The sequence below is a fragment of the Musa acuminata genome, chromosome BXJ3-10 (assembly GCF_036884655.1).
Source record: "Musa acuminata AAA Group cultivar baxijiao chromosome BXJ3-10, Cavendish_Baxijiao_AAA, whole genome shotgun sequence".
Lineage (NCBI taxonomy): Eukaryota > Viridiplantae > Streptophyta > Magnoliopsida > Zingiberales > Musaceae > Musa > Musa acuminata.
The window spans coordinates 32,742,495-32,761,993 of NC_088358.1; the positions used below are offsets into that span (position 1 = coordinate 32,742,495).

Consider the following 19,499-nt stretch of genomic DNA (forward strand, 5'->3'; position numbering starts at 1 on the left):
CATAGATATGACTAACTATATTTGTCGATAATATCATATGCATTTTGTGATGTGAATATGAACATTAATTAATCAAATGATTTTATATTTTTTATTTATTATTATCTAACTTGTATATTATATTCATAGTTAATTCATTATGATATTTGATCAAAATGTTGTTATTATCTTTTCTTGAACACTACTATTGCCTAAGAGCATGTGTTTATCCAAAACTATTTTTACAGATTTCAGTAAAAAATATTTAAAAATAGTATGTTGATAGTTTCAAAGTTAACAAGCAAACAAAGTCGTTATCGAGGGAGTGAGATTATTTTGAAACAATAAATATAAACAACTCTGTGTAATAAATTCATTTATAATAAGGAGTTATTTGTAAGATAAAAAAAATATTAAATTGTTTTTGATTTTTTGATAGAAAAAACTTCATCTTTCTGGTTAGGTTAATTTTGTTAGCGAAGTCGGCCGTGTAGTTGTCTTCTCGTTCGGCCGCTCTCATTCGCCATCGATTTGGTCTCCAACTCGCGGCCCAAAATCCCGAGCCTCCCCGCTTTCCCTTACAATCTCGCTTCTCGGAAGCGCAACGGCAGCCAGGCGGCGGATGACTACCATGCTGCGAGAGTTGCGGCTGTCGCTGAACCAAACCCAGCGGGTGCGCCTTCAATCCGCTCTCCAGCGGCTCCAGGACATGGCTTCCCTCGCCTCCGCCGTTACCGTCGTCGCCGACACCATCCCCGTCAACCACGAAGACAGCATCCTTAAGTGTGTGCGCTTTCTGACCCATAAGAACCTTCGTTCTCTCTCTCTCTTCCTCCTCCATCTTCTTTTTGGTTTTCTCCACATCCTCCTCTCTCCTTGTGAACTGTTTTAATCATCTCCTTCGTCCTTCTTTTCCATGTTTCGGTGAAGATTTGCAGTCATTTTGTCTTCTGTTAATGGTCTTTTTGTTGCGGTCGTCCCTATTTATCTTACGCTTTCCTCCTATCTCATGGTTGCTCCTGAATTCGTGTGATGGTCAGGGGCCATGGGACGTCCGATCTCAACGGCGAAGTAGTGGCCACTCTCTGTGGTGTGGTTGAGCGAGTAAACAAACTGGTGTATGTCCGTGCTCAGAGAGCCAGGTACTGATACTGTGCCTTCCTCTTCTCCTAATTTTGCACTATTTCTGTTCTTGATGTTGTAATCCTTTATGCTTGTTAAATGTTCTGTTTAGTTGGTCAAGAATCATCATGCTGCATGACTTAGTCGATTGTATCCGTATATTTTCTTAATTCTCTTTTGTACTAATTTGCAAAAAATCCTTGATTCATAGGCACCCAGGTCAAGTGTGTCAACTACAATAAGATTCTTTGTTTTTCCAATACTCCACTTATCGACCGCATTGATTTCTTTTAGCAGAAGAATTTGTTGTAACTAAAGTGCTGTATTGTCTCTCAGTGAGGACATATGTTTAGTGACTAGATGATGCTGTCTTTCTTCCTCATATGATATGTTTGATTTGTTGTTTCATGACTTACAAATGAAAAATTATTTTCCTTGTAGGTACAAACCAGAGGTTGGAGATATAATCGTCGGCCGAGTCATTGAGGTCTTGTTGCTTTATGATAAATCTATATATACATTTCTTTTTGCTATCACATAAAATATATAAACAATTTATCATTATCTGAATTATAATAAGACAAAAAAAATCTTATTTAAGATGGTTATCAGTGGATATTTGACTATCATAAAATTATAATATATGTGCAGTCAGCAGTAAATCGTCAATTGACTTAGCAACATGGCTTGTAATATTTCCTCTTTTCATTTTCATCTGTTATTTTGTTAAATGATTCTACATTGTGTCTTGTAGATTGCTCCAAAACGCTGGAGATTAGAGATAAATTTTAGTCAAGATGCAGTATTGATGCTTTCGTCAATGAATCTTCCAGATGGTATTCAGGTGAGATCAAATTCTTGTCTCCTCTTCAAGCTCTGAGCTCTTCATATATTGGAGAACAGAGGTTCTTATTTTTATATTTATTATATTGTGTCAGGTTATCACTACATAACCAATTATAAACAATTCAGAAGTTCTCGCATCTTGTATAACATGGATTTTATAATAGAGCTGTTGTTGGTGCATGCTAAAAGAACTGTTTGTTGTACCTATGTTAGTAATTTCATCAAGAAAGTAATGTGCATCTGACTGCAGAATATCTGGGTGAGGAGCACCAAAAATTTCCCAAGTGGCATCTAACTCTAGATGATAAAATGATTATCTATAAAGCACCTGCAGCATATCTATATTTGAATGGTTTACTGTAACTTATCATTGTTCTTGGACAACATGGAAAGCACAGTGTTGAATCTGTAAACCAATAAAAAGTACGGGAAGTGATGCCTTGCTGATTAGGATTTTTTTTTGGGAATTTGATTTGTTGTATAATGCATAGTCCTGATATTTGAAATCTAATAAACATCTTTAGGTGAAGTAGAGACAAAATATTTATATATGTCTTTACTTAATGCTACAATATGATTTATATTTTTTGACAATGAAAATTGAACTGTATATTTGCTGCCACAATAACTGTATACATGCATGCTTATTGTTGAATCTGTATTTATTGTACAATCTTGTGTTAGGCAGCTGATAGCTAGTGTAAGACTTACCTCCTTAGGCTTGGGGCCTTAACTCTTTTTTTTATTGTTGTTAATGTTTCTTGACACTATCATGTAATGTCATGGTGGCATCAGTTAAATAACTTCATAGCAACATTAACAATGAACACATTAATGAAGGGAAATTAGGTATAGGTAGCTTTTAAGGGAGGCGTGTCCTGAGGTAGTTTTATAAGACTGTCTTTGCCAGAAAAAAAAGCATGAACATGAAAAATCTTGCTAATAACTATGGTGTAATTGCTTGAGAGTGCAAATTATTTGTCACTAGAAAATACAGTTTTATAGATTGAAAAAAAAATTATTGCTTGATTTTGCCAAACTCCATTGAATCTATAGTGGCAAAGATTCTTAGTACTTTATATATCTTTTGTTTGCACCATTGATTTTAAGTCATCGAGTGTGTGTAAACAAATATAAAATATTATTGAGTTGTCTTTTTTTGGCATCTATATGAAACATAATAAATTTAATTTTGTCTCAGTTTTAGGATCATCTTGGCATACACAAGGATAGTTGTACATGTTTTAGAGAGGTGGGTTTTGCCAAAGATTGCTGACCATTGTTTACCGGTCTGATCAAGGACCTGTATTGGACCATGTGGTTTGGTAATGGTTGGTAACCTGTTTTTGTTTACTTTTTCATACAATACTGGACGGTTTATGATGCGATACCAGTATGATAAATTACCGAAACTGATAGCATATCAAGTGTCATCCTTGCATTTTGCTTTCACTAGTGAGTAGGTAGATAGATTTCATAGCATGGATGAAACTAAGATCACATTGTTTCATTGAGTAATTGAAAAAGGCTTGGAGAAATGGAGGTCTTACTATATTATGATAGATAAAGCAAAAAAAATGTAATTGTAAGAATAAAGAAGTCTAGAAAAAATAATGCATTATATATTCTCTACTTTGTGTTTTAGGTTCAGTTAAGCAAATTGTTTGTTTGCTGCAGCATTTCCATAGAGCTATTTGACACTCTAGGGGTGATTTTGTGGCTACTCTTTGCTTTACTTTTTTTCTCAGTAATATCTAGTTACTGCTTTCTTTTCCTAGTGCTCTGAGTTTCATTCATATATTTCTCTATTCCTTTTTCCCCCTAACTATATTTTAGTATGGTTGAGCTAATCTGTTTCCTGGTTCACCTCATTCTAAATGATAGAGGCGGAGAACTGCAGTTGATGAACTCAATATGCGCAGTATCTTTGAAGAAAATGATGTAATTTGCGTAAGTAATTTATCTGTTGCTACAATGAGGAGTTGGTAAAATATGATTTCAGCCCATTAGTAAAGTCATCTGCATTGGTATTAATGAGACTTGCTGAATGATCTTTAGCTAATCTGTTTTACTTATTCAATTTCAGGCTGAAGTTCGTGGCTTTCAGCATGATGGGAGCCTGCACCTACAAGCAAGAAGTCAGAAATATGGAAAAGTAAATCATATTGTTATTATTTTGCATGTTCTTTAAAGTTATTTAACTATAACTTCATAGCTTATTGTCTCCAAAGTTTTTTAACCATGAAACTGAAGTTGCAAGAAATTACATAAGAGAACAAATGTGTTAGATCTGAACTCTTGAGATCATCATTGCAAATTTTGACAATGATCATGGATGGATGTGGGATTATTTGGGGATTGTAATCTCGCCTCTTTAAAAATCTTTGTTATCACTAGGACCCATTGGATCACTATATTCCTTTATAGGTGATGGATTCATATGGTTATGTAAACCCACCGTATTATTCCCTCCATCGATGTGCAATGTTGCACCATGGAATTAGATTTCTGCTGTGTACACAGTAGGTCCCAACATCGCTTGCACTTTTGAGAATAATTAATGCTCTGATATAATTAGTCATTACAGCCCATGCAAGAAACAAGATGGACTTCACCCTAAGAAGGTCAGGTTATTGTTAGGATTGACAGTGGCACTAAGATGGTGGTTAATAATTCAACCAAAAACTTGAACTTGTGCAAGAGAACTTAGACAAGAATCCAAGAATTGAAAACACTCAAGCAATAAGAAATATATGCAAAACATTTTGTACTAGTTCAGCCAATGGCTAATGTCCACTCCAGATTTCTTGTCACCAGAGGTCATGGATTTACACTGATGATCTTTGTTTCACCCGGGAAGGTCAAATAGCTTTTACAATTTTCTCCTTTCCAAGGATAATCTCATGCTTTAAGAATCACTCCTCTTTACAAGAATTTCTCGATTTCTCTTTTACTCAAATCCACTCAATTACAAGAAGACAAACATAGGTGAAGACTTAGAGATATTGAAAGCCAAGGGATTACACCTTTACAACACGAGAAATGCTCAAAATCAATTGTGTTTTCTCTTTTTGCACTTGATACCTGAAGCCCGTACCTTGATGGGGATATTTATAGTTACCTAAGGTCCTCTCAACCATTTAAGAATTTTGTCACAAGGTTACGATTCTAGCTGTTAGAGATCCAATGGTCTTCTGATGGTGCCATCACCAGAGTGTCTACGCCTGATGTAACAGGCTCAGGGGTCAGTGCTGTTACACACGTAGGTGGTGCCATCGCCAGGCTTGGGTCAGCATTTTCTGGCATCCATTCACGACCTGTCATGCTGTTAATTTGCACATTTGTGTAATAGATCCATGATATTTCCAATGTTGTTTAGTCTAGTCCGCTTTAGGCTCTTAGATGAGTCAAAACTCTTTTTCTCCACGAGCCATTTTGACTCGATTATTTGCAAATCACTTGAGGAGATTAGTTCATTTAATTTATCAACTGAGTTATTCATCGTCAAAATTTGGCATCCAACAGTTATTTCTTTTTAGCTGCGAGAATGACACATAATATGCAGATCAACCTGACATCCAGTGTGAGCCGACTTGATTATCAGTGTTAACGGAGTTAAAACCCGATTGGTTTCTTCTAATGTAGTTCTTGTTAATCTCGAGATCTATGAGACTGGCATAACCTATTGCAGCATCTTTGCATCTTCAGGAAGAACGTGAGACACTTGCATTCTTGTTGGTCAGATTTGTTTCTTTTATGGATGCTAAAAGTTAGCTGTTAATGTTTTGCTGTGAACAGGATATTTTCAGTCACCATTGTCTTGGCCTTTCTTCATAAAATTACCAAATGTTTTGTTAGTATACTTGAATTAGGATCTGACTGTTGCATGTTGTAGTATGTGTTCCTTGTACCAATATCATGAGCAATCATCTTTATTGGCCTCGCTTATAACTGCATGCCTATACTTAAAAAATGTAGCTTGGGAAATAACCATGTAAGTGATCTCGAATAGTTAGATATGGGGGGGTTAGGGAATTTATATTGTCTGGATTTCTTAGAATGAGAACTAGAGTTTGGGAGGACACAACATAAAGGCTGGTGGCATTTCTTTATATACCTCCTGACATAAGAAAGCTTTCCTCAGGCTCCTTTTGCTGTATTAGCTACATTGATTGAATCCATTTCATATTTGTGTATTATATTTCAGTCTCTTCTCTTCTTTCTGTTATAATGTTATGATACTGGACGTGAAATGCTATTTCAGCTTGAGAGGGGTATGCTGCTTACTGTCCCAGCATATTTGGTGAAGCGTCGGAAGCAGCATTTTCACCATCTAGAAAACTATGGTGTTGACTTGATTCTTGGATGTAATGGATTCATCTGGGTCGGAGAACATGTAAATTCAAATGGAGAAAATGATATGATGGTAGACCAAGAGAACAGAGAAGGTCTAGTTAACAAATCCGAGGTGGGACAAGCAACATATGAAGTGCAAGAGCAAATCACACCACTTGAAATCAGGAAGCATGTATGTCGGGTTGCTAATTCCGTGCGTTTGCTCTGTGCCTTGGGCTTCAGTCTCACTGTTGAAGTGATTGTTGACACAGTTGAAGCAAGTATCTCATCAAATACAGATATAAAAGACATACTTGCAGCTGAATTTTATGTTCAGACTGCAGAGAGGGAGGTCCAGCGCAGAGTTTCCCTGACTAGAAGGAAGGGTTAATCCTAGGGTAAATCAAACATGTAGGTCGGCCGTTCAGAATGTCTTGGCTTCGGTGTTTCTGTATCCAAAGTAGTTTTAGTGCGTGAAGGGCTTGTGAAGCTATTCCAGAACTAGGCCGTTCTTGGACATCAAACCGCAACTTCTGTGTTTAATTGAGATTGATGACATGCCTATCAGAAAAGCCATGAACCGAGTTGTTAAATCCATGAAGTTTGACACCTTTCAACTGGTTTCAATCATGTTGATATGTTCTGCATCAGATAAATCAGCTGGTGGTTGGAACCCAAAAAGTGTGGTAATTGATGCCTTTACAATGTGTTTATGCTAATGTTTCCAGATCAGGATCAGTTATCTCTAATGTCTGTCAAGTTATGACCGAGGCATCTCTGCTTTTGTTTTGGATGATTTTGAAGTCAGCCTTCAGAATCCGCCAGTAATCAACATTACATAGGTATTGATATGTGAAGATACTGGAAAGAATTACTTCTTTCCCTGTGTGTGAAAAAGCCATGATTTCTCAATTATTTAGTGGTATGGTTTTTTTCTTCCCATTAGGTTTTATGCAAAGCAATATTGTTAGCGAGCATTTATATTTTAATATATCCTTATAATTACATTTAATAGTAATTTTACAAAAATGATATATATGTTCTAACTGCCATCCTGAATCCTCTCATTTGGACCACTTCCGACACCTAAAAATTCTAACCCACCTTAAATTGCTCCCATCGGAAGCTCTACTCCTTGAAAGTCTCATAAATGTTCATAATCTTGACATTTTCCTTCTTTGTTTTTAGTATGCAAGATTCTTAATGTGAGCTTTTTGGAACGGGAGATTCATTTAACGTCTTAATTCTTATATTTTAAAAAATTATATTGATATTCTTGTAGTTAAGGAAGTGAAACGGTTAAATTTTTTTAATTATATTAATTTTTAGTGATAAAAATATAAAAATAAAAATAAAAATAAAAATAAAAATTTAAGTTCGGTGGTGGACTACATCGATAGCGGACGCTAGTGTTCGTGGTGGTGCACCCCTCTCCCTACTTATCGCCCTCCACACCCCCTTGTCCTCTCTTTCTCTTTCTCTACTTATCGCCCTCCATCGAGCAGCGGGCGCTAGTGTTGGTGGTGGCGCACCACTCTCCCTTTCTCTCCGGTGTTGAGCATGTCCGTCATTTTTCCACACCCCTTTGTCCTCCCTTCACCTTGTCGTTGTCTCCTGGTCCCGTTCCCTAACCTACCCTCCTCTTATCTCCTAGTCCCATTCCCTCACTTCCCTCCCTTCACCCTTCTATCCAACTTATTCATCCCTCTTCATTGACCATGGATGGACGGAATGTTGATGAGTTCTTCGCTTACTTGGACATCTGACCGTTGACTTCCAAGTGATCGGCAAGCAAGAATCGGAAACGCGAGGAGTCGAGGTTGGTCACCGACCTGATCACCCTGTTGGGCGAAAACCCGATAGCTTCCAAGCGAAAATCCCTATCTATATTCTTCTATAATCTTGTTCATAGCTTCGGCCTGAAAAGATGAAGGTGTCATCTTTCCTGGAGCTCACCTTCGCCGATGACATACACAGGACCTTGTTTCACCCCATCCAGCAGGCGATGTCATCGTCTTCCACTCAACGTCACACCAAGATATCCGTGATCGGTGCCAGGAACATGGGCATGACCATCGCCCAAACGATCATGATGGACAAGCTAGTGCCGGTGGATGCTAAACCCGACAAGCTGTAAGGGGAGATGCTGGACCTGCAACACGTCGTTGCCTTTCTCCTGCGCACTCGGATCTTAGCGTCTCCGGACTATACAATGATGGCGAACTCGGACATCTACATCATCACGGTCGACGCTCGACAGATCCCAGGGGAGATACGACTGAACATACTGTAGTGCAATCTAACACTATTCAAGGAGATTGTGTTGCCACTAGTGTGATACTCGCCATGGATGCTGTTGCTGGTGGTGTCAAATTCGGTGGATTGTGTTGACGTAATTACCTGGAAGCTATCAAGGTTTTCGCCCAATAGGGTGATCGAGTCGAGGACCAACCTCGACTCCTCATGTTTCCGATTCATGCTCGCCGATCACCTGGAAGCCAACTCTCAACCTCGACTCCTCACGTTTTCGATTCATGCCCTCGCCAATCACCTCGAGGGGGAGGGGGAGGGGTCCGCCACTACCTACGCATTTTCGATTCATGCTCGCCAATCACCTCGAGGGAGAGGGGGAGGGGTCCGTCACCGCCGACGCCAATGACATCATCCACTACCAAATTTAAAATTATTTTTTTACTTTTTATTTTTATGTTTCTATCCATAAAAACTAGATCGTTTTATTTTCGTAACTACAAAAATATAAATATAGGGATCTGAACACAATGGACATTTGCTCGTCTATAGCATAATGATATTTCATCTGTGTTGGTTGCCGCATAGCGAAACTGGTGCAGTGGCTTCAGTCAGCAATTGCATCTGGTTTGTTGTAAAGCTTTCGCATCCTCACCTGTCCGATAGCCCACCACATGAACAAGCTTCATGGAAGTGAAGCAACAACATGTATGTGCATATGCATCAGGCAGCCAACCAAGAAGTTTTCTCGTTACATGTAAAAGTAGAGCCATTAGATTCCATAGATGTCGGAAACATAACAAGTTGAAAAGGTCGACTTCAACAAACGATCGTTCACCGTCAGATACCATAGACAAGCAACAATGTTACATACTCCATATCAGATGCAACCTGCAAGCCGAAGCACCTAAAAATCACAATGAGCAGCACCGGCAACCAGTCAATTGCCGTCGTCAGGTTTGGATGTTTCTCTCATCTCATCTACGCCATCCTCCTACAAAGATTCATCGATAAGCAGGATATCGGATGAGAAACAAGTTTTCAAGCAATGGCAATTAAATGAAAGTGTCTGAATGTTTGTTGAAGCAGACATAACACCTGCATGTCGGAAGTCCACAACGTAAGGTTGTCACGTAGGAGCTGCATTATTAGAGTGCTGTCCTTGTATGATTCCTCTCCAAGAGTATCCAACTCAGCAATTGCTTCATCAAAAGCCTAAAACCAGAGAAGCAGAGAGAGAGAGAGAGAGAGAGAGAGAGAGACAAACTCTTCAATTATAACGATTGGTTGTTCCAAAAATATAACTAGTGAGCAAAAAGATCCCATTCAAAAGAATTGGACCACCAAAAACATCACAAAAAAAGATAATAGAAATCAACCAAGAATGCCCCAAAGTTAGAAAAAAACGACAGACATAATGGCATTGCCTCATTAGGTCATATCAAAATAAATCAGAGAGCTGATCTCTGTGTTATCTGGAGAGTGCATCACTGTAGTAAGTGGAAAGAAATGGGAACATGAAACTTACTAATCTTTGTGCATGATATGACGAGTGTAGACTTCTTCGGAACACTTTTGGAACAAAATACAACTTCATAAAACTACAAGAAGCTCCATAAGATCAAACATATAAACTGTCACACCACACCACACCACATGTTAGAAAGCTTAGAAATGTCATGCGCAGTTAGCAACGCTACTCACGCTTCAACTAGTAACAAAAACATTAATTGCGACGATGGAATTAGATGGATCAAGAGAAGTCCAAGAAAAATGCCTGGATGCTTGAGATACCAAAAAACAGCAGAGGGAGAGATGAGCATCTTCAACAGGTTCGAGATCAGTGAATTTTATGCCAAAGAAAGAAAGTCTTGACCGCACTAATAAATCCAAAAAGGTCCCTTGATAAAAAGACAGAGTTCATCTTTGAAATATGATCTTGTAAGCTCTCAGAACTTACAATGCAATTAGCTACACCACAAAATTTCAACTCTGCTGCTGACAAGTCTTTGAAGAGGTCAGTGTTGGGCCATGACCACATCAAATGCTTTGCAAATAATATCGAAACATTTCAGGGGCTTGTTCGAGCTTTCCCAATGGAACCAGCATAAGCTACCTTATCAAGGAGACTTCCACTGATTCTATTTTCAACTATAAAACAAATCAAATGAAACACAGAAGCAAAAAAAAAAGATACCTAATTAAATCCTAAAAAAATTCATCTGATGAAAATTGAGCACCTAAACCACAAAGACTACTGTTTTGAGTACAAATAATAGCAAGAGCATCCTGATTACTAACCTGCTTGGCGAGATCGCAAGCCTTGTCGGACGAATTCAAGATCTCGTAGTAGAACACCGAAAAATTCAGCGCCAAACCTAGCCGGATAGGATGCGTCGGTGCCAACTCCGCCAGCGCAACGTCCTGCCAGATCCCATAACTCCAGAATCAAAATCCCATTAAAGATCAAGGATACCCTCATTAAAGGTCGAGGCGATCTGCCAGCCCGATCCCAAACCCTAACCATAGAGACAGATGGCGTGGGATAAAGCGGATCAAGGTTTGAAGAAACAAAACCTGAGCAGTCTTGTAGGCAGAGAAGGTGTTCTCGGCGGCGTCCTTGCGCTCGGATCCGGTCTTGAATTCGGCCAGGTAGCGGTAGTAGTCACCCTTCATCTTGAGGTAAAAGACCTTGGAGTCGGCGGCGGCGGCGGCGGCGGGGATGAGTCGGGAGTCGAGGAGGCGGAGGATGCCGCCGCAGATGGAGGCGAGCTCAGACTCGATCCGGCTGCGGTAGCCGCGGATGGCGGCGACGTGGTCGTGGTTGCCGCGGCCCTCCTCCTTCTGCTCGATGGAGGAGACGATCCGCCAGGAAGCGCGGCGGGCGCCGATGACGTTCTTGTAGGCGACGGAGAGTAGGTTGCGCTCCTCCGCGGAGAGCTCCTCCCCTTCCGTCGCCAAGCCAGCGACCTTCTCCATGTACTCCACCATCTCCTCGTACCTCTCCGCCTGCTCCGCCAGCTTCGCCATGTACACGCTCTCCTCTCTCGTCGCCGCCATCGCCGCCGCCACCCACACGCCGCAGAGAGTTCAAAGATATTTTTGAGGAAGTGGAAGAAATGAAGAGAAAGGGTGAGAAATTGGTGGATTTAATTCGGAAGAGCAGACCTTCCACTTTGAATTATTCGGTCAGCCCAAGATCATCTACCCGTCAGATGATTGCAGAACAGTGCGGAGCCCTCCAGGAACGCTATTGTGGGGACCACCAATCACTACTCCGGGGACTCGCGTCGTAGGAGGGCAGATAACGCCAAAGAGGTATTTGCTTCATCTTCTCGTTGACCACTTTCCATAAAGCAGAAGAATGTTTCGTGTACCTCATCAACGGTCGCTCCGTCGTCTACCTTGCCGATGATTAGAGGGTGGTGGGACCCACATGTTTCAGCTTCCAGAGACCATAGCGATTTCAGGTAAGTGTAACTGTGCTCTTCTTTTTCTCCAGCGTCGGCCGTGGTAGGTAGGGCTTCAGTCTTATCCCCAAAAGGTGCGCATAGAGGTTATAAGCGGACGGCCGGAAACTCCAAAGTCTTTGCTTTGCCCCACAGCTTCATCCATTGGGAACTATGCTCTGTTTTCCCTGTCCAAGCCTGTATTTATATTCCTTATATTTCCTTTGCCTGACAAACCCATTTGTTTGAGCTTGGAAGACTGCTGGGGCCACGAGCATACTACCGCCTGAGTGTGGCATGCACCAATAAGCAAATTATACGAAGTTAATGTCGCTGATAAAAAGACCCTTCTTCCTGATTATTACATTTATTGTAGACAGTTTGACAATTATTGTTTAGGAGTTGGCGCATTTTTAATCCCTTGCCACCCTTTCCGCACGTTTGTTGCCATATTTGGTTAGCGAGTTTGATGTCGAAGAAAATGTGCATCAAAACAGAGGTGATTGCAAAATGATATTAACGCTCACACCATCTTTCCATCGACATAGATGACAAAGGTAAGTACAAAGGGGTGACGCGAAAACAAGGGTAAACAGCGCAGATTACATTCCTAATCTTATTGTCGACGATGCATCCATCAGAGGGAAGACTCAGCTGTGCCAATGTCCGTGACAGCGAACGGTGGTCACTCGATATTGACTTGGAAGACGTCCTTGCGCTCCTCCTCCTTCACCTTGGGAACCACCACCTTGAGGACGCCGTTCTTCATTTCCGCTCGGATCTGGTCCAACCTGTACGACTCCGGCGGCAGGTCGATGCGGCTGCTGTACCTACGTCCAGTGCTCTCTTCCCCTTCCTCGCCGGCCTCCTTGTCGCTCTCCCCCTTGATGACCAGGGTGTTATGCTCCGCCCACACCTTGACGTGCTCCTTCCCCAGCCCCGGCATGTCCACGCGGAGGTGCAACGCGTGCTCGTCCTCCCTCGCGTCCCACCCGCGGCGGAGCCCGCCGGCGGCGCCGCTCGGCCCGGCCGCTGCGAAGATGGGGTTATCCAGCATCTGGTCCATCAGGTTCAGCACCTGGCTCAGGCTCCGCGTCGGGTTGAACGGATCGAACACCTCTGCATCACACAAAACCCTCGATTCAGCATCTCGACGGCAGGGAGAGCGAAAGGGGTCCGAGAGGCAGAACGAAATTAACATGGAATGAGATGACGACTACCTTGGAGAGAGGGGAATGAGTCTGCGCGGCGGCGGTGAGCAGCGGCGGGGGAGTCGGGGCGTCGCTCGAGGTCGACGTCGCGGTTGTCGTCATCGTAGTCTCGAAGGGTGCCGGTGCTGAAGAGGCGAGTGGTGGCAGCTGCCACAGGGCGACCAGGGGAGACAAGAAGCCTCTCCACGAGCTTGGAGAGGGCAGCGCTCCTGGAGGCGATCATGGCGGCCATTGGGATCGAAAACAGCAAGCAAAAGGAATCGAGAGAGCCGAGCAGCAACGATGATGGGGTTTAAGAGGAGCGGGACGAGGGTTTAAATAGAGGGGATTTAGGGGACCAAAAGTGGGCACTTTGGTGGTTTCTTGCGCAGGAAGCCGAGGGAACGCCGTAGGAGCTTCTGGAGAGCGGGGAATGTTCTAGAGAAGTTCCCAGGGAGGCCCGTGCAGATATTTTTACACTCTAACGAATAAACTAGCTAATTCTTCGAGAGGTTGGAATGTTCCAGAAGCCGTCGGGTTAAAGGAGTGGATGTGTTTTGGTCGTGCAACTTGCTAATTCAGTTTGCAAATTAAGAGAAATGCAGTAAATAAGTCGAAATAAATTTGATGTCGATATAATTGTTGATATCATCTATATGTACACAACAAAGTTCAGATCGTCATAGAGATAGGTTTCGAATCAACTAAAAATCGACCCAAGTTGGGCCGGATTGAGATCTCATCCTAACCCGACCCAATTTTAGATAAGAGTCCGAGTGCAAGTTGCAATTGGGACATGAATTAGGTTGAGAGTGCATGATTTTGGACATATAATCAAACGTAGATAGTCTATTTTGATCTTAGGTCAGTGCTGCTCATAGTTGCAATTCCTCTCCCTCATCAAGCAGTTGGCACTGTTAGAAGAGGCCCTATCATTTGGTGTGAGGATCCAAATTCAAGAATCTTCACAAGATGGATTCGAGACATGAATGCTAAAAATCCCCTTAATCAAGAGCGGATGAAAATAAAGATCGAGAGATCACGGAGTTTCTAAGCAGATTCATGCAGGAAATCAAAATTTTATTGTAATAATTCATGAATTCAACATTAACAAATGTTGGCCACATAATGATAGGGATGTTATCTATCCAAAGTTCCTCCCAAGTGCCGATCGAGGAGTCATTCCTAATGTATTTTCTAATATCAGCTTTGATATTGGACACGAGGGAAGAAAGATTTCTCCAAGCAAGTGTAGTTGTAATTGATGTTTCAAAAGTTCACCTCTTCATATTTAGTCTCGAGAAGTTGAACTCAGATCTTATTTTCATTATTGAGGAACGATAGTAATCTTTTAACACAAATAATGTTCATAGCAATGGAAAGATCGTTTGACACTTAAGGTCTCCATCCCTTTATGATCAGTGACTCTCTCTCGACTGTTCAAGTTCATACCTTTATTGTTGGAGCAAAATCAAAAGAATTTTTTAGAGATGCCAAGTAATTCAATGGAGAATCTGATCAGAAATTTGGTGTTCCTAAGGTAGTATAAGGGTAATGAATTGATTACATAGTTTATTAAAATAAGCTTTTCGTTTTGGAAAAGAAATTTCTTTTATCGATCTTGGATTTTATGAAAAGCTTTAACAAGAAGCTTTCTCGACTAATTATAATAAGTTACTTTTAATATTTCGATCTCTATACTTTAATATTATTTCTCCTGACATTATTAATTTTCTGAATATTATGAACCACTGGATCAGGCTCATCATTAAAACTGGAAGGACTAAACTTCTTAAACTGTTCAATTCCCAAACTCCTCCTTTTTCTCTCTTGATTTTTAATCTTATGAAAGCATCATTTTTTCTTTCCGCACCTACAATATGTGTGGTATTTTCCGTCAACACAGTCGTGAGGAAAATTTTCAACTACTCAAAGAAAAAAATTTAGGGCAATTTTTGTTGAAATATGTAGATGAACCAGTCCTACAAGATCATGGCTAACAAGATCAAAGATGGACATGTTTTATAGTAACCACAATGTTAAAGATGGAAAAGTTCAATACTCCAAATATTTCAACTGCCATCTACAATCAAAATATGATATCATTATTTTCTCTCTTATTCTCATATATCAAGAAACCAAAATTAAATGTCTTAGGGGTGCACAGAAGCACAACATCTCAAGAGAAACTAAAATCCCACCCAAGCACACCATTTAGAAGCCCAAATCTAATAATTTAGCAAGAGAAAGAACAATTCTAGATCTTCCAACAAGGTTTTACAGAATTCTCCTCTGCTTCAGAGACCTAGGGAAGGTAAAGTGCTAGGCTGATTCTGCAGTTTGAGGGGTCTTGAAGCGATTCTCCTCTTTCTTAGTCGCTCAGCAATGATGAAGGCCAGTTCAAGAGACTGCGAGGCATTGAGCCGTGGGTCGCAATGGGTGTGGTAGCGGGAACCCAGGTCGTCGAAGGTGACAGTCCGTGACCCACCGATGCACTCGGTCACATTCTGCCCGGTCATCTCCAAGTGCACACCTCCTGGGTGGCTCCCTTCTTGCTCATGGACATCGAAGAATGCCCGCACTTCAGCCTGAGCAAAGGGTGCGACATGCAATTAGCATTCACCATACTGATCAAATTCTGAATCAACAGGACATGAATCCAAGAAGACAATGGTGCATGGGATGTTCATCAAGACAAAGAATGCATATAGATGCCCCTGCATACTTCTTTATTCTTCAACTTTTGAGAAATAGGGTATTGTACCAATTGGACCAGCCCAGCATTTTGTTTGGAATGTAAAAGATCTTGGCATCTTCAAGTCTCAAGATATGTCTTTTGGTTAGTCACTAATAATGCGTCCCTTCGCAACCACTCTCGTTAAGTTCCTATCGGTCATTTAATAAACCAAGTATCATTACATTGTGGACCATAAGATAATTCAGTAGAGTGCAGTTAGGTAGGAAGTCCCTTCCCACTGCATCTCTTGGTCCACAGACTGCAAGTACTTGCCTGAGTTTGGTGAGGCAACAATGATATAATCTATCAATATATAATTTGATGTACTAAGTACATATGAAGCAGTTGTGCTATGTTGTGGTCCATAATGTGCAGGCTTGTTGCTAGTCAGAATAAGACATCTTTTAAGTGGGAGGAGAAGAAAAATTTAGATAAGAACATGCAAAATGTTACCAGAATTGAGTCGAAGGGGCGAGTCTTGAGACCACAAGGGGCCTTGATGGTGTTCCCGTGCATCGGATCGCTGACCCAAGTTACAATCTGCCCAGCTCTTCGGACTGCTCGTATCAGATGGGGGAGTTTCACCCGCATGTTGGCCGCCCCCATCCTTAAAATCACAGTGATCCTGCCAGGTTTGTTCTGGGGGTTAAGGATTTCGATCAGATTCACAAGCTCCGCCGGGTCCATCTTGTCACTCACCTGCATTGATCCATCAAATTATAAGTTTGGACAAACAATCTTAGTGGACTAAGAAGCTTGCAGCAGCAAGAGGTGTCATGAACTATTCTTACCTTGATGCCAAGAGGATTGGCCACACCACGGAGGAACTCAACATGGGCACCGTCGAGTTGGCGGGTGCGCTCGCCAACCCAGAGGAAGTGAGCCGAGCAGTCATAGTAAAGGCCAGAGGTGGAATCCTCACGGGTGAGGGCCTGCTCGTAGGGGAGGAGGAGGCACTCGTGTGAGGTCCAGAAGTCGGTGGTGGTCATGATAGGGTGGTCCACTGTGAGGCCGGCGGCAACCATGAATCCCAGGGCCTCGTCCACCCGGTGGGCCAACTCCTTGTACCTGTGGGGGATGACACCACCATGATGACCACAAAGAGATATTTCAGGAGCCGAGCAGTAATGAACAAAGGTCCAAAATTCTTCAAGAAGTCATTTTCATGGAATATATTGGTGAAAGAAAGCAAGAAAGTTTGTGGAAAAGGATCGTTTTGCATCTATTTCTTGGCCCAAATCTTGCGATTACCACCCAAAAAAAGGAAATAGAATACACGGCAGCAATATACCGTGGGATTCTAATCTTAAGCTTATGTATTGCAACAACAATCTCTGGCAAAGATCAAAGATTTGCGAGAAAGATATCTATTACGAGAAAAAGATTGGAGGAAAGAAAGGCAAATGTTTGTTAACCAGAAAAACACAAAGGAAAGAGACAGAAACAGATCGGAAGTAGCTTTCTTATAAGATTTTGAAACAAAAAGGCAATATTTGGTTAAGATTAATGTAAAATCACACACACACGAAAAAAAAATCCGACCTTTCCAACGGAGAGCGAGAAAAGAAGTCGTAGATCGCTCAAACTGGCGTCATAAGGTCGCCTACCTGTCGCCCTGCTCGCTGTGCTCGGTGAAGTCGAGGTTCCACTGCGTGACGCGCTGCATGGCGGCGTAGCCACCGGTGGCGAACGCCCGGAGGAGGTTGAGCGTGGCCGCCGACTGGCAATACGCCCGTATCATCCTCTGGGGATCCGGCATCCTCGACTTCTCCTCAAAAGCATCGCCATTGATGTTATCCCCTCTGTAACTTGGCAGCTTCACGCCGTTCTTCTCCTCGAAAGACTCCGACCTCGGCTTCGCGAATTGCCCCGCCATTCTTCCCACCTGAACGAAGGAAAAGAGGAAACAGGCCGTCAGATCCCAGATCCGGCGAGAACGGACGCGATCTAGGGCTTCTTTTCCCACGGGAGCGCACCCTGATGACCGGCATCTGGCCGCCGAACATGAGAACGGCGCCCATCTGGAGGAGGACGCGGAAGGTGTCCCGGATGTTGTTAGCGTTGAACTCCTTGAAGCTCTCAGCGCAGTCGCCGCCTTGAAGCAGAAAAGCCTTGCCGACGGCAGCGTCAGCGAGGCGCTCCTCGAGGTGGCGGGCCTCGCCGGCGAAGACGATGGGCGGGAAGCTCTCGATGGTCTGCAGCACCGACTCCAGCTCCTCCTTGTCGGGGTACTCCGGCAGCTGGAGCGCCGTCTTGGACGTCCAGCTGTCGACCGCCCACTTCCCGGGCCTCGTCGCCACCAAAGGTGACTCCTTGGCCTTGACGGGGTTCTTCGCGGGCTCCGCAGCGTGGACGGCGGAGATGGGGCGGTGGGAGGGCCTCCACCGTGGGGAGCGGAGGAGGGAGGGGAGGCAGTGTTGGGCGGCGGTGGCAGAGGAGGAGGAGAGAGATTGGGCATGGGGGAGGAGAGAGAAGCCGCTGGCGAGGGCCATTTTGAGGGGAGATTGTTGAGAGAAGTGCAGGAATATGGTCGAGCAGAGAAAGGAGAAAGGATGTGGGGAGGGGGGGAGGGGGGGAGATATATAGAGAGCCAGCAGACGGAGGAGGAGAAGAGAATGGGATGGTGGTGGGTGAGACGAAGGGTGGGGATATTCCAGGAAAATTGAAAACTTGAATAGGGGTATTTCAGGAAAAGTTTAGGAAGCCATATCTGCCCATGAAATTATTCAGATTTCTTTCACCCTTATATAATTTAATATGGGAAATCCTTTCAATCATATATATATAATTAATAGATAATCTAATATTAATAAAAAAAATAAAAAAAAAATTACAATATCTTTATTAACGTTCTTACTATCATAATAATTGAGAAAAAAAAGTATTAAAGAATAATTATTATAACTAGAATTTTAACATCTATGACCTCCTAGTCAAACAGTAATTAATTGATGATGATTAATTTAAAGGGATAAATATGAAGATCAAATAAATCGGATATGTATATATGTATATATATTTATATTAATTTTTAAAATATAATAAATATTTTTATATCTCTTGGGACCAAAATTTCATGAAATTTTTTATTTGTTCCTTAATTTCTGGTGTTTATTCAGCCATGGATGTATTCAAAACATGCTTTATGTTTTCACTTTTACCCCTTAAATTAGACAGACTGCTTAAAAAATATGTTAATAAATAGTTTGAATTTTCCCTATTGATCAACTAATTCTTGGTATTTATTTAAAGACAAATAAATATATCCATGATTCGATGTTCATGAGACTAAATTGGGGTTTTGTAGATCATGATAACAAAATCAATGTGGTTTCTAAGTCAAAGTCATTAGGTTTGCATTAATTAAACTGAGGGCCATCTCAAATTCTAACTTAATTATCTTTCCTTTCTGTCATTACATTGAATAGTATAGAAGAAGCTCTGCTCACACATAAACATGAAATCTAACAAATGTAGTGGATACACTAATTTAACAATATATATTATATACACTTTTTCAAGATTGAATGTATGTCAATTAACTTATCCATGATGATTAAGCCATTATTAAAAGTTGCTATTTATTTTACG

At 41.7% G+C, this 19,499-nt stretch overlaps 4 protein-coding genes and 1 pseudogene across 5 annotated transcripts; 2 read left to right on the forward strand and 3 right to left on the reverse strand.

Moving 5' to 3' along the window:
- Positions 1 to 443: 443 nt before the first annotated feature.
- On the forward strand, positions 444 to 7,052 carry LOC103969633 (exosome complex component RRP4 homolog). Its single transcript, XM_009383221.3, has 7 exons — positions 444 to 762; positions 1,020 to 1,121; positions 1,543 to 1,588; positions 1,856 to 1,945; positions 3,832 to 3,897; positions 4,034 to 4,102; positions 6,212 to 7,052. The coding sequence occupies exons 1-7, from the start codon at positions 602 to 604 to the stop codon at positions 6,671 to 6,673; spliced, it is 996 nt and encodes a 331-aa protein (XP_009381496.1). The 5' UTR covers positions 444 to 601; the 3' UTR covers positions 6,674 to 7,052.
- A 990-nt stretch (positions 7,053 to 8,042) lies between these two features.
- LOC135651474 (L-lactate dehydrogenase-like) lies at positions 8,043 to 8,941 on the forward strand (annotated as a pseudogene).
- A 347-nt stretch (positions 8,942 to 9,288) lies between these two features.
- Positions 9,289 to 11,683, reverse strand: LOC103969634 (14-3-3 protein 6). The gene is made up of 4 exons (XM_009383223.3): positions 11,110 to 11,683; positions 10,834 to 10,956; positions 9,631 to 9,747; positions 9,289 to 9,526 (listed from the first exon to the last, which is right to left on the reverse strand). The coding sequence occupies exons 1-4, from the start codon at positions 11,590 to 11,592 to the stop codon at positions 9,473 to 9,475; spliced, it is 777 nt and encodes a 258-aa protein (XP_009381498.2). The 5' UTR covers positions 11,593 to 11,683; the 3' UTR covers positions 9,289 to 9,472.
- An 809-nt stretch (positions 11,684 to 12,492) lies between these two features.
- LOC135651888 (heat shock 22 kDa protein, mitochondrial-like) lies at positions 12,493 to 13,491 on the reverse strand. Of its 2 annotated transcripts, none has more exons than XM_065172474.1 (2): positions 13,202 to 13,491; positions 12,493 to 13,100 (listed from the first exon to the last, which is right to left on the reverse strand). In XM_065172474.1, the coding sequence occupies exons 1-2, from the start codon at positions 13,422 to 13,424 to the stop codon at positions 12,667 to 12,669; spliced, it is 657 nt and encodes a 218-aa protein (XP_065028546.1). In that variant the 5' UTR covers positions 13,425 to 13,491; the 3' UTR covers positions 12,493 to 12,666. The 2 variants fall into 2 exon arrangements, with proteins under 2 accessions (XP_065028546.1, XP_065028545.1); XM_065172473.1 differs by having other exon boundaries at positions 13,199 to 13,491.
- Positions 13,492 to 15,255: 1,764 nt separating this feature from the next.
- Positions 15,256 to 18,463, reverse strand: LOC135651946 (phospho-2-dehydro-3-deoxyheptonate aldolase 2, chloroplastic-like). The gene is made up of 5 exons (XM_065172609.1): positions 17,885 to 18,463; positions 17,516 to 17,793; positions 16,700 to 16,976; positions 16,362 to 16,607; positions 15,256 to 15,759 (listed from the first exon to the last, which is right to left on the reverse strand). The coding sequence occupies exons 1-5, from the start codon at positions 18,398 to 18,400 to the stop codon at positions 15,469 to 15,471; spliced, it is 1,608 nt and encodes a 535-aa protein (XP_065028681.1). The 5' UTR covers positions 18,401 to 18,463; the 3' UTR covers positions 15,256 to 15,468.
- Positions 18,464 to 19,499: the final 1,036 nt, after the last annotated feature.